At 46.0% G+C, this 14362-nt stretch overlaps 1 protein-coding gene across 1 annotated transcript in view; it reads left to right on the top strand.

The window, feature by feature from the left end:
• Positions 1-1603: 1603 nt before the first annotated feature.
• The window catches only part of LOC307210927 (uncharacterized protein), a 31896-nt gene continuing 19137 nt past the window's right edge, over positions 1604-14362 (top strand). The window contains exons 1-6 of the mRNA XM_079967132.1: positions 1604-2158; positions 5526-5621; positions 7166-7396; positions 9958-9980; positions 10364-10488; positions 12265-12321. Of these exons, the coding sequence (XP_079823258.1) occupies positions 1628-2158; positions 5526-5621; positions 7166-7396; positions 9958-9980; positions 10364-10488; positions 12265-12321 (1063 nt within the window). The 5' untranslated portion in view covers positions 1604-1627. The remainder of the gene's footprint in view (positions 2159-5525; positions 5622-7165; positions 7397-9957; positions 9981-10363; positions 10489-12264; positions 12322-14362) is intronic.

The raw sequence follows: 14362 nt of genomic DNA, 5'->3' as shown, positions 1-14362 counted from the left end.
CCTTCCAACTCTACAATTCTATGAGTCTATTCTGTGATGATTCCAAGAGCCCCATGCTCTACGGACCGATTTGCAAAGCAATCAATAAACTTAAAAGTCATGTCTTTGTAATCTATAAGCAGTGCTTTTTTTTCTTAAAAAATGTTTAGGGGGTACTCTCTTTTTGATTCAAGGAACTCACCATGTTATAGTTCAAATTGGGGGAAATAAAGACAGTAAATGGACAAAAGTACAAGGATTCAGAAAACGTTTAGGGTTATGCGCCCCCCCCCCCAGAAAAACAGCACTGACTATAAGAACATGAGCTTTGATAGACTCTTGAGCAGCCTCAGTCAGTTCAAAGCAATTTCGCAGAGGAGGAACAGGGCCGGATTTAGGTTTGATGAGGCCCTAAGCTAATGAAGGTATTGGGGCTCTTTATATGTCCAGCTGTCCTTTGTGTTGGATATAGGCTATGTGGTAATTTATGGACCTAATAGGTATCTAAAGCCATTTGCACATGTTGCCACGCAACCAGTCCATGCAGAATGCAGGCACCCTATACAGGTGAAGCTCAGAAAATTAGAATATCGTGGAAAAGTTCATTTATTTCAGTAATTCAACTTAAAAGGTGAAACTAATATACGACGCAGGTGGCGCTGTGGGTTAAAGCCTCAGCGCCTAGGACTTGCCGATCGAAAGGTCGGCGGTTCGAATCCCTGCGGCGGGGTGCGCTCCCGCTGCTCGGTCCCAGCGCCTGCCAACCTAGCAGTTCGAAAGCACCTCCGGGTGCAAGTAGATAAATAGGGACTGCTTACCAGCGGGAAGGTAAACGGCGTTTCTGTGTGCGGCTCTGGCTCACCAGAGCAGCAATGTCACGCTGGCCACGTGACCCGGAAGCGTCTCCGGACAGCGCTGGCCCCTGGCCTCTTAAGTGAGATGGGCGCACAACCCCAGAGTCTGTCAAGACTGGCCCGTACGGGCAGGGGTACCTTTACCTTTTACCTAATATACGAGACATGCAAAGCGAGATATGTCAAGCTTTTATTTGTTATAATTGTGATGATCATGGCATACAGCTGATGAAAGCCCCAAATTAACCTTTTAAGCTGAATTACTGAAATAAACGAACTTTTCCACGATATTCTCATTTTCCGAGTTTCACCTGTATATATGAATGAGCAAACCAGTGATATTTTAGGGAGCAGGCTAGCAGGTGGGGCCCATCACTTACATCCTAGGAGCCTACACAATACAAAACACTGCTGCTGTATGCAGGTTTTATTTCATTTGTTTTTTATCTTATATTTTGGAAATGTACATCCAGGTTTTTTTCCCTTTAATTTTTTTGTGGTCTCTCAAGAGAGTGGGGCTCTAAGCTATATAGCTTGTTTAGCTGATACGTAAATCCGGCACTGCAGAGGCGTAACGTTAGCACACATTTTTGGAAAATTGCGCATTTTTAAAGTGCATTTGCTGAACTCCAGCTCCCATCAGCCCCTGCTCAGCACGGCCGATGCTCAGGGATGCTGGGAGTTGTGGTCCAGCATCCGAGTGCGGCGGTGGGTGGGGGTGGAGGAGTCCTTTTCCCCTCCCCGCCCCCTCCTTGCGCAATGTTTTGCCCGGGTCTCCGGCCCCCGCGCAGCCAATGCGGCTCCGGCAGGAAGCCACGTGGAGCCTCCCCAGCCTTCCCCCCCCCCACGGGCCGCCCCCTTTCTCCTCCTCCTCCTCCTCCTCCTCCTGCCATCGCCGGGCAGCCATGGCCACCGAGAGCCCCCTGGAAACTCTGCAGCGGGAGATCACCTGCTCCATCTGCCTGAGCTACTTCAAGGAGCCCGTGTCCATCGAGTGCGGCCACAACTTCTGCCAGGCGTGCATCGCGCAGTGCTGGGGCAAGGCGGACGCCGAGACCACCTCGTGCCCGCAGTGCCGCCGCTGGTCGCGCAAGAGGAGCTTCAGGCCCAACCGGGAGCTGGGCAACGTGGTGGAGGTGGCCAAGCGGCTGCGGCTGGACGCGGCCGCCACGCTGGCCGGCCAGCGGCTGTGCGAAAAGCACCAGGAGCCCCTCAAGCTCTTCTGCGAGGAGGACGAGACGCCCGTCTGCGTCATCTGCAGGGAGTCCCGGGCCCACAAAGCCCACCCCATGCTCCCCATCGAGGAGGCGGCGCAGGACTACAAGGTGACGGCCGGCTGGGGGGCGGCAGAAGCAGCCCACCGCCCTGTTCCCCAGAATAATAATAATAATAATAATACAGTGGTGCCTCGGGTTAAGAACTTAATTGGAGGCAAAAATGGGGAGGCAAAAGCAGCCCACCGCCCTGTTCCCCAGAATAATAATAATAATACAGTGGTGCCTCGGGTTAAGAACTTAATTGGAGGGAGAAATGGGGAGGCAAAAGCAGCCCACCGCCCTGTTCCCCATAATAATAATAATAATAATACAGTGGTGCCTCAGGTTAAGAACTTAATTGGAGGGAGAAATGGGGAGGCAAAAGCAGCCCACCGCCCTGTTCCCCATAATAATAATACAGTGGTACTTCAGGTTAAGAATGGGCGGGTATAAGTAATAAATTATTATTATCCTTATTAAAGGATATAAAATACATGCACACGGAATGCGCTTTTTGATACTTTGCAATACTTTTCAAAAATACCTTCCAAATGAGAATGGATTTACAGTGGAACCTCTTAACCTGAAACTCTTCTTAACCTGAGGTACCACTTTAGCTAATGGGGCCTCCCGCTGCCACCGCCACGCAATGTCTGTTCTCACCTTGAAGCAAAGTTCTTAACCCGGGTTAGCAGAGTTTGTAACCTGAAGCGTTTGTAACCCGAGGTACCAGTGTAATATAATAATAATAATATACCCTGCTCATCTGGCTGGGTTTCCCCATCCACTCTGGGCGGCTTCCAACAAAATATTAAAATTCAATGATTATTCCGTTATGGCCAGGGGGTTGGGCTAGATCAGGCATGTCCAAAGTCCATTTCGGGGGCCTAATCTGGCCCCTTGGTTGGTTCAATCCACCCCCCCCTCCCCGTGGCAGTTTATTTCCTGGGGTAAAATCCTAAAAAACCCTCAACAACTTAAATCCTAAAAAAAGCAACTTCAACCCTAAAAATAAGGTCAACAACTTTAGTTGGCCCTCACACGGCCCTTCACTTCATCAAATCTGGCCCTCTTTGAAAAAAGTTTGGACTCCACTGGGCTAGATTGTCCTCAGGGTCCCTTCCAACTCATGGTTTCTATGGCGATCCTCTGCTTAGTCATGCACACCAGGCGCCGGCAGCCTTGAGGCTTCTGCTTAGTATGTTTTTTTGTTCTTACTGGAGCACCCAAGCTGTGCCAGCCACAGCTAGATGGGAAGGATATTCAGGTAGAAGTAAAGTTTCCGGGGTGGGGAGCATGCTTGGATGTGTTGCAGAAAAACCAGGAAGGGTCTTGGGTGCCTGAAAGATGACCAAATTAATAACATTCATGACTTCTTGAAAACTACGGCCTGGGCCTGCTTGGTCAGGTCCGACCTCACAATCCCTCACTCGTCCCCACACAGGACACGTGAGAATTTCTCTCTGGCCATCTGGTGACGTGGTCCACGAAAGCTTGTGAAATAATTAAGGCAGGTTTTGGGAACCTTTGACCCTCCAGATGTTGCAGAATGGCAATCTATGGCTAGGGGAGATGGGAGCTGTAGTTCCGCAACATCTGGAGGGCCAAAGTTTCCCCAAACCTGCTTTAAGCTGCTATTAGATTCTTTGTCGTTCTTCGTTTCTGGATTTGTTTTCCTGAGCGCTGACTTCTATCTTCTGACTTCTGTCATGTGATTATATTATAAACTAGTTGTGCTCTGTGATACAAATCAAGCACTGCTAGGAGTTGTTTCTTTTTTGTTTCCCTGTATGTTTCTTACCAAATAGAAAATTAGGTGTGGTGTAAGGAAATTTTTATTCTGCAAGCGTGGTCCAGTGAAAAAGCTTTGAGAACCGCGGCTGGGCTAGCTGTTTACTCTTGAGTCTCTGTGACTCAGATTTGTCTCAGGTCTCTCTCACAGCAAGCAATTTCCAGTCCCCTCTTTCCCCTGGTAACAGTCTTGTTCAGTGTTTTGCATTTGCGAAGGCAAATCATCACCTTTCTCCCAGTTCTGTGTTCAGAGGAATGAGAGTGGGAGACTCACTTATCCAAGGATGTGATGAATCACCCTGGTACAAGATAAGAGAGATCACCAGCTGCAGTTTCATACTCCCCGTAGCTTCACTTGGGGAGGGGGGGGTGAGGGGAAGAGATAAATCCTTTTATGTCCAGCTTACACATAACAAACCATTTCCTTAACATGGGTCCCTTCCAACTGAAAAACATGGAGGGGGTGGAAGATTCTCTAGACAGGATGCACAGCTCCCTCTGTAACATTCAGTCTTCCCAGTCTTTGACAGATCCTCTGAAAGGGATCAAGGAACAGAACATTTCAGACCAAAGACAACTTCACTTCCCAGTTTGTTTCTTGCTGTTTTGTCCTATTTCTTCTTCATCTGGTGTACATACGTCAGTTCTGAGACTTAAAGCGCACAGTTAGTATGGGTTGTTTTGGTGTGTTAAAACAGCTGATTACACTGTTTGATTTCTTACATCTCTCCCCCCCCCCCTTTTATAAACTTTCTATACAGTGGTACCTCAGGTTAAGTACTTAATTTGTTCCGGAGGTCCATCCTTAACCTGAAACTGTTCTTAACCTGAAGCACCACTTTAGCTAATGGGGCCTCCTGCTGCCGCTGTGTGATTTCTGTTCTCATCCTGAAGCAAAGTTCTTAACCTGAAGCACTATTTCTGGGTTAGCGGAGTCTGTAACCTGAAGCGTATGTAACCCGAGGTACCACTGTACAGCCTTATCTGGTGGAAAGCTGAGCTGGAATTCTTTTCAAAAATTAATCCATTTTGAAAATAATTGACTAGTGATAAGCCTGAAATTTGTTTGGAGTTTGGGGCAGATCAGTGACAGCTGGAGAATCAAACACAACAAGCAAATACAGTTGTACCTTGGAAGTCCAATGGAATCCATTCTGGAAGTCCTGTCGACTTTCAAAACGTTTGGAAACCAAAGCATGGGTTCTGATTGGCTGCAGGAAACTCCTGCAGCTAATTAGAAACCCCGTCGGACGTTAGGCTTCCAAAAATAGTTCACGAACCGGAACAGTCACTTCCAGGTTTGCAATGTTCGGGAGCCAAAACGTTTGAGAACTAAACTGTTCGAAAAGCAAGGCACAACTGTACATGACATGCGTTATGGCTTATAGGCCATCATTTGAATAGCATTTAGAATGATCTTCCTAAAATGGAAATTGCAGAATGCCCCCCAAAAGTATACATTCCCTACAAGAGACACAAGACTTTTGATTCCCGAGTATGCTGAAGCCATCCCATAATTTAAAAAATGGCTGGAGTACTCTGCGCTAGGGGGAAGTAAGTTGGCTAAGCAGAAAGCTAAGTGACTTATCACAACATACATGAGAAAAAGGGTATGTACATTACTTTCAGATTTATTTTTTGTCAGAAACAAGTTGCCGCCCATGTGAAAGTTCTGACAGAACGGAGGGAGAAGCTGAAGGAATTAAAAGAAGACCTGGAGTGCAGAAGGCAGGCTGATCAGGTGAGAGCTTCTCTACAAGAAGGACCAGGAAATTGGATTGAAACTGTGTTTTCTAGAAAGTTTTGAATTGCAAATTAGGATAATTTGCATCAGAAGATTTTCAGTTCACTGTGGAAAACCCAAGAGAGTGGTCTAACTTTGCAAGTCTGTTTCAGCTGTGTTTAGTAAACAAAGCTGAAAACTTTGAAACTTCCCAGGTTGCCTAATGTTTGTATTTGCAAATGGCACGCATTCATTGTTATGAACGAACTTATGAAACAGGTTTTTTTTCCCCCCGTGTGGTGAAAAAAGCACTGGGGGAAAAGCTCTGCACCACATCACTGGAGAAAGAGAAGACTGTTTCTTCTGGTGTTGAAGGAGGCAGGTGCCTTAATAAACTGGATCAAATTTCTCTTACATGTCGTGAACCATTATTTCTTCAGTCTGTTTGTACCTATGATTCAGTTAGACTGAACCTGTCATCTCCAGCGACTTGGTACACTTAGCCCAGTGGTACAGAAGGTCTTTCATCTCCAGTATGTCCCCTGGCTGAAATGCCAGAGACCCAACTGCTGGTCAGTGTGGACAATGTTGAGCTACATTGAAAGACCTACATTGGCTCCCAGTACGTTTCCGAGCACAATTCAAAGTGTTGGTGCTGACCTTTAAAGCCCTAAACGGCCTCGGTCCAGTATATCTCCACCCCCATCATTCTGCCCAGACACTGAGGTACAGCACCGAGGGCCTTCTGGCAGTTCCCTCACTGTGAGAAGCCGAGTTAGAGGGAACCAGGCAGAGGGCCTTCTCGGTAGTGGCGCCCGCCCTGTGGAATGCCCTCCCACCAGATGTCAAAGAGAACAACAACTACCAGACTTTTAGAAGACACCTGAAGGCAGCCCTGCTTAGGGAAGCTTTTAATGTTTGATGTATTACAGTACAGTGGTGCCCCGCAAGACGAATGCCTCGCAAGACGGAAAACCCGCTAGACGAAAGGGTTTTCCGTTTTGGAGGTGCTTCGCAAAACGAATTTCCTATGGGCTTGCTTCGCAAGACGAAAATGTCTTGCCAGTTCCTGCGGTTTCCCCCCCTTTCCTCCCCTTTTTCTAAGCCGCTAAGCCGCTTATCCGCTAAGCCTAAAAGCTGGTAAGCTGCTAATAGCGCTAAGCCGCTAAGCCATCAATGGGCTTGCTTCACAAGACGAAAAAACCGCTAGACGAAGAGACTCGCGGAACGGATTCTTTTCGTCTTGCGAGGCACCACTGTATTTTAATATTTTTTGGAAGCCGCCCAGAGTGGCTGGGGAAGCCCAGCCAGATGGGCGGGGTACAAATAATAAATTATTATTATTATTATTATCATTATTATTATTATTATTATTATTATTACTACTAGTCTAACCAATAGTCTGACTCTCTGAAACAATGGAAACTGCCTTACGTTATATTCCTTTGAGCAAGTACCCAACCCTGGTTAGGGTACCAATGTGAGAACATCAGGGATATTTGTATGTCCGCTTCCTTGTGCTGTTTCACCATTCCAGCTGGCCCTTCTCCTGCTCCTTACAGGATGATGTACAAAGTGAGAAGCAGAAGGTGGAGTCTGAATTTAATCAGATCCACGAGTTCATGGAAAAAATTGAACGCTTCCTGGTTATCATGCTGAAGAAGTTTGACAAGGAGATCGTGCACAGGAGAGACGTGGAATCCGGCAGGTTCTCAGGGGAGATTGATCGCCTCGATGCCTTGATCAGCGAAGTTGAGAACAAGTGCCAACAGCCTGCCAGTGAATTCCTGCAGGTGAGATTCTCTGGAGGGCTTTTTGCCTCTCCTGGGTTTCAGCGCTAAAGCCAAAAGTGCAGAAACAGCCACCCGAAAAGAAAAGAGGTGCCATACCTTTTTTTATTTGTGTTGCATGCACTGAAACTTCCTTGGTTTGTGACATTTGCTAGGAGAGGGATTTGAGGAGTGCAACCCTGCTCGTTCTCCTTTTTTATATATTTCTTTTTTAAAAATTTTATTGATACAGCAGGAAAAAGAAAAAAACACAAATACCAAATTACACAGAAGAATAACCATAGACATAATTTTCTTAACAAACAATAAAGCATATATTGGTCTTAACACTAAAGACATAACCTCCCGTCTATTCCATATTTCGATTTCATATTACTTATTGCCAACACACACTTTTATCATATTAAACTTTTTCTTAATATATCTAATTTCTTAAATCTACCTTGCAACTATTACTGAAGTTCCTCGAATGCTGCAACAGAATTTAACTACTATATTTATTTTTAAAATATTCTTTGAAAACCTCCCATTTTGAAACAAATTCCTGCTCATTCTCCTTGATCGCTCAATGGTTTTTGGATACTGCTGACCATGGTATCCTTCTAGAGCCGTGGTTCCCAACATGAGACACACACGCCACAAGGGGGCAATTTGATTTTGATTTTTTAATAATATTTTATTAAGTTTCCATTTCATAATATATAAACACATCCATATTGCTCACAATAAATTTTTGCTCGTTTGAGCTGGTCGACTCCCCCCCCCCCCAGCCTTGTGGCTACCATAATTCCTATCTATTTCATTGCATTTGTACCTCTTCCTCCTTACATTTCATCCATTTCAATTTTTTACATTTTAAATAAACATAAAAAGGTATAAATCATAAACATTACAAGTCTTCTTAAGTCAATCCTGATAGTGTTGTTAATTGTTTGCAATTTTCTTTCAAATATTGTATAAATTTACTCCCTTCTTTTTGGAAAGCTTGATCACGCTGGTTTCGGGTTTCCCCGGTCAGCTTCGCTATTTGTGCATATTCCATTTTTAAGGGGGGAAATTTGATTTTTAAGGGGGGCAATTTGAGCTTGTTTAGACCAAGTTAATGGCCTTTTAGGCTTCCTCCATGTGAATAGGAGTTCACTTTTTGAATAATAAGAATTATATGTCACCGGGGGGCGAGGGTGGGCAATCAGGATTTTAGAGATGCCTAGGTTGGGCATGGCCAAAAAAAGGTTGGGAACCACTGACTCTCGGGGAGGTCAGCATTTTGGGCAATGTGCTTAAGTGTTTCCACTCCTACCTCCAGAAAGTAGTCATGGGAGGCTGTTGTTCAGTGCCAGACATCAGCGCAACTCTGCACACCTGCAACTCCCAGCAATTGGCACCCAGGGCCATGATGCCTCTGGCAGTAGGCTGGTAGGCATTGGTAGCCTTGTTCTCCGTAGATTTGTCTAATCTTCTTTTAACTCCATCACTCTGCCCTGTGGGAGGGAGTATATGGTTATTGGATGTCCCTGTTTCCCGGGGACAGTCCCTGGATTTATAAATCTGTCCCCGGACAAAATCCGTCCCCGGAATGTCCCGGATTTAATTTAATGTCCCCGGGTTTATATTTTAAGTGTTGTAGATTTATTAGTAGGGAATGAATGTTGTGTGATTGGTTCAACGGCACAAGACACATCATATGGGGACTTCCGGTGAGGCGAAATGGCGGGCACCACGGCAGCAGGCAACTCCTGAAGCCAGCCAGAGCCAACTGCGCTACCAGGCTGGCTCCAGGGTGCTGAGACTGCTGCTGCCAAGAGGGGACTGGGGATGTCCGGCGCATCAATGGGGGGAACCGCTGACATACACCCCCGCAACCCAAATTGAGCTGGGAGCGAGAGCGCCTTGCCACCTGGCTGACTGTCCAGTGGTGCTCTGGGGCCAGGAAAACCCCGGAGCCGACGCAGGGAGAAGGAGGAGAGGAGAAGGAAGAGAGAGAAAGAGGAAGGAGAAAAAAGAGGGGAGCCCTGACCTTGCTGCCACCACCACCGCTGAGGAGAGGTATCAGGAGGGCAAGGGCACTTGACCAAGCCCCGGCCTGACCCGAGCCTACTCCATGGCAGCTAGCGCTTCAAGAGAGCAGGCCGGGGCCTAGAGGAAGGCCGCGCGACAGAGGAGAATATAGAAGAGAAGATATTGCTTCTTTTTAAAAAAAATTCTTTGAAAAAAATCTGGTAATCTTAAGGGAGTACCATTGTTTTCTATGAGCTGTGTGAAGAAGCGCTTCCTTTCCCCTGCCCTGCATTTTCATTTAATGCCCACAAGTTCCTCATTCAGCTTTACAACCTTGCAAGTTAAGTCCCTTTTTATTTGGCCAGGAGACTGAAACTCCGAGGTCTTAACAAGAATACCCAGTGACTCTTGTGGCAGAAGTGGATTTTAAATACTTATTCTATAACAAATATTTTTGGAGTCGTGCTCTTTCCATTTGCTCCCTAATTTCTAAGCCTTTCAGCCAATATTTATGACATAATAAATGTGAGAATGATCTTCTTTTTCTTTTCTTCCCTTGCCTCAAGGACATCAGGAACATTTTGAGCAGGTAGGTAACACTTTTGCAAATCTCACTTTTTATCGGCGTGGGAAAAACTGAGAAAGCTTTCCTCAAATCCATTCTAATCAAAACCTAGCTTATCCCTGCCTCTTTGGCCCTCCAAACACAGTAATTCCACATTTTCTCCTCTTCCTGTCCCAGGGCCGTATGTGCAAAGCTTACCCTTTTGTGGCATAGAGGTCCTACATCAAAACAAGCTTTCCACATTCCCTAAGCGGTGGAACTTTCCCAGCAGAAGTTAGAATGTTTACGAACATTCTGTAACATCACAACATTGCAGTTTGGGAAAGGGGGCTTGCAGCTCTTAAATGCTCTGAGAGTATGGAAAATGCTGGGACCACAATGTAACGCTTTCATGTTTCCCATTCTAGATGTAAAGAAGGACAGATTTCACAGATGGCAGAAATTGCTTCCTCTCCGACTGAGCTGGAAAAGAAGCTTGGGCATTTCAGTCTGAAAAATATTGTTATCAAGGAGGCACTGGAGAAATGTCGAGGTACAGAGAAGGACAAATGATAGCTTAGGACCGTGTAAAATACACAAGAATCTCCAAACTTTGGGCTGAATTTCCGTACTGTGGGCCGCATCTAATGTTCTCTGTCCACTAGTGCAAATTGTGCAAATTGCATGATCTGTTCTGCAACACAGTTAACAGCAACCTGCTTGTGCATTCTGCTGGTGCGAAAGATTTCACCAGTGGAGCAAGTATACTTCTAAGTGACTTTAACTTAGTGCTATGTGGGATACAACTTCCTTTTGTCGTCAGATCCAACAATGCAGTGCACAGACATGTGGACATGAGCAATGTGGGTTCTGCTTGGGGGGGAAAGTACCAATTTTATGTCCAGTAAATATATGATTAGGGACGCGGGTGGCACTGTGGGTTAAACCACAGAGCCTAGGACTTGCCGATGAGAAGGTTGGCGGTTCGAATCCCCGGGATGGGGTGAGCTCCCGTTGTTCGGCCCCTGCTCCTGCCAACCTAGCAGTTTGAAAGCACGTCAAAGTGCAATAGATAAATAGGTACCGCTCCAGCGGGAAGGTAAATGGCATTTCCGTGGGCTGCTCTGGTTCGCCAGAAGTGGCTTAGTCATGCTGGCCACATGACCCGGAAGCTGTACGCTGGCTCCCTTGGCCAATAAAGTGAGATGAACACCGCAACCCCAGAGTCGGCCACGACTGGACCTAATGGTCAGGGGTCCCTTTACCTTTAAATATATGATTGGTTGAAAGCAAGTAATGTGGTAGGAGTAAGAGCAGTGAAGAGGTGGGTGGAGAAGAAGAACAGAAATGGAGTTTTTAGGCAAGAGCCATGAAAGGGCTGTGCAGAGCACTTCAGCACTGTGTTTCCTAAGTACCATGCTTATTACTCGCACCTTTCCCCGCTTTTACAGCTCATATAACACAGAAGACCTCTTGTTTTGGGGCATACACAAGCTTTCCCCCTTGGCCAGTTCACCTATCACTCCGCTTATAGCAGCTACACCGATGCACATTATTTAACGGATGCGGGTGGCACTGTGGGTTAAACCACAGAGCCTAGGACTTGCTGATCAGATGGTTGGCGGTTCGAATCCCCACGATGGGGTGAGCTCCTGTTGTTCGGTCCCTACTCCTGCCAACCTAGCAGTTTGAAAGCATGCCAGTGCAAGTAGATAAATAGGTACCGCTCCGGTGGGAAGGTCAACGGCGTTTCCGTGCGCTGCTCTGGTTCACCAGAAGCGGCTTAGTCATGCTGGCCACATGACCCAGAAGCTGTACGCCGACTCCCTCAGCCAATAAAGCGAGATGAGCACCGCAACCCCAGAGTCGGTCACGACTAGACCTAATGGTCAGGGGTCCCTTTACCTTTACCTTTACCTATAGAATACATTCTGTGATACACCTTTTTCCTCTCAGTAGCTAGAGCATGTCCATCAGCATTCTGTGGCAGGTCACCTTCTGCTGATTCACCTGCTTTGTTGTTTCTGACTTTTCACCAGAGCACTACTGCATATTTCCCCTGAAGCAGTTGTCTTGCATCCATGAGGGCTAGAAACTTGAAAAAGAACTATGGCAATAGGCATGCTTAAGCACCACTCTTAAGTACCAGATTTTGTAGCTCTCACAGCCTACTCAGTTTCCCCACTGAAGTGACATTACATAAAATAATTCCATCTCTTGCACCACCAGCCTTTTCCTCACCTCCTTACTGAGATCATATCTAATGCTTCACCTTTATTTAGTAGCAAGAGTAAATATTCCTGATTCTTAAACCCTTCTCTCTTTCTAGAGACAATGATATCTGAATTGGCAAAAGCAAGGACAATGGAAGCATCAGCTAAAAGGAGTAAGTTGTGGTTTTTTGGAAATAAACCGCGATTGTCACTTTCTAAGAAGCTGAGAGCAATGTTGATTTGGGGCCTCTTGTCCAACTCTGAGAAATGGCTTCGCATGGTGGTATTTATGGCTTCATCCTGTACAGCAATAATTTCACAGGAAAAGGGAAGGGCCTTGAACAGCTTCAGTCACCTAACCCTCTTTGCTCCCCCCCCTTCTTTCCTTGCCTTCAGAGGGTGGAAGGAATCTGTCGCCATGACAACACACAGCCCAAGTCCTTATTGTGAGGGAAAGTAAACATAGGAAATTGTTGCTCTTGTCCATGACTTAGGACCTGGAGTTTGGGGGTGTAGTATGTATCTGGGGATCCCTGAGATTTTTCCTAGCCCCCCCCTCAAATAAGTGGTCTTTCCACTTTAGAGTAGGAGAAAGTGAGGCTTTGTATTCTTAGGCTTCCCCATTGCTATTGCTGCTGCCACAATCCCATTAAAGGAGACTGCAGTTGGGCAGAAGATCATTTTCCAGACAAATGCTTCACTTATGGGATGCTGTACATGTCAAATTCAGTCCTAGGCACCTCCAGTTATTAATATTGCTAATTATTATTCGTTGGTCACATTTTTGCACTAGAGTGTCTCAGGGCGACTTGCCCAGTAAAAATAGAAATAACAAACCAGGCATTAAAACAGCAATAACAAAAACAAAAGCTGAAATACATTTCAAAGGACAAATCGTACCCACCCTACTTAAAGGATGAGTACAGGAAATGCCAACCATCTTCCCAGTTAAAAATCAAAAGTTAATCAGACATTGATGGTGCCAAGAGTGCTTCTCCAGGAAGAACATTTTAACTGGAAAGCCACCACAGAAAAGGCCCCGTTAAAAGATCAGGTAACAAATGTTGCAAAAGCTCTTGGCCTGATTGCTGGTACTAGTAGACAATATTGGTCTAGATATGCTGGCCCAAACTCTTCTCAGCTTCATAGCTGAGCAAGGATTTGAACCAAAGCCTTCTCAGTCCTAATCTAACACTGGTTAATACAAGACAGGGGAATGTGTTGCCCTCAGGATGTTCCTGGACTCCAGCTCCCATCAGTCTCAGCCAGCGTGGCCAACAGCCAGGGATGCTGGGAGTTGTAGTCCAGCAATATTTGAAGGGAACACCCACCCAAGCCATTCTCTACCAGTGTTTCCCAAACTTGGGTCTCCAGCTGTTTTTGGACTACAACTCCCATCATCCCTAGCTAACATGGTCAGTGGGCTGATGGGAATTGTAGTCCAAAAATAGCTGGAGACCCAAGTTTCGGAAACCCTTCTCTAACCATTACAACAGTCTGGCACTCTTTAATGGCCTGGAAATAGCCAGTTCCCCGCTGCATCAAACTGACACAGGGCTTTTACCAGCTTCTTATTGTATGGAACTGGTAGCCATTCAGGTCAGTGGAGACTGGGGCCCAGACTGTAGCACTCTTGACAAAGTAACAACTTTGTTCTTTCCATCTTGATTGATTGATTGATTGATTGATTGATAATACCTCTAACAAGCCAGACTGGCTTAAGCAGTTTACAAGTATGAAATCAAACTCAAAATATCCACAGGTACAGTGGTACCTCGGGTTAACTACCGTATTTTTCGCTCTATAACACGCACCTGACCATAACACGCACATCGTTTTTAGAGGAAGAAAACAAGGGAAAAAACATTCTGAATGAAACAGTGGATGTATCATTTTTGTGCTTCATGCTGTGGCCACAGACATGTGATCTGATGGTGAATTTGGGGTGACCCAGTGCAAAAATCCTGAGAATCCCTGTGGATCCATGCTTTGTAACCACGTTTTTGCACCATTGCAGCCCCAGGCAACAGTGGGTGCGTGATTTTTGGGAGGCAGGCTGTAGCCATGGACATGCTATGTGCTCTGATGGTGAATTTGGGCTGACCCAATGCAAAGATCCTGAGGATCCATGTGGATCCATGTTTTGTAACCACGTTTTTGCACCATTGCAGCCCCAGACAACAGTGGGTGCGTGATTTTTGGGGGGCAGGCTGT

Source organism: Podarcis cretensis, assembly GCF_951804945.1.
Source record: "Podarcis cretensis genome assembly, chromosome: 2".
Taxonomy (NCBI): domain Eukaryota; kingdom Metazoa; phylum Chordata; class Lepidosauria; order Squamata; family Lacertidae; genus Podarcis; species Podarcis cretensis.
Note: the sequence above shows the minus strand (reverse complement) of the source record. Positions and strands in the feature narration are given on the sequence as shown.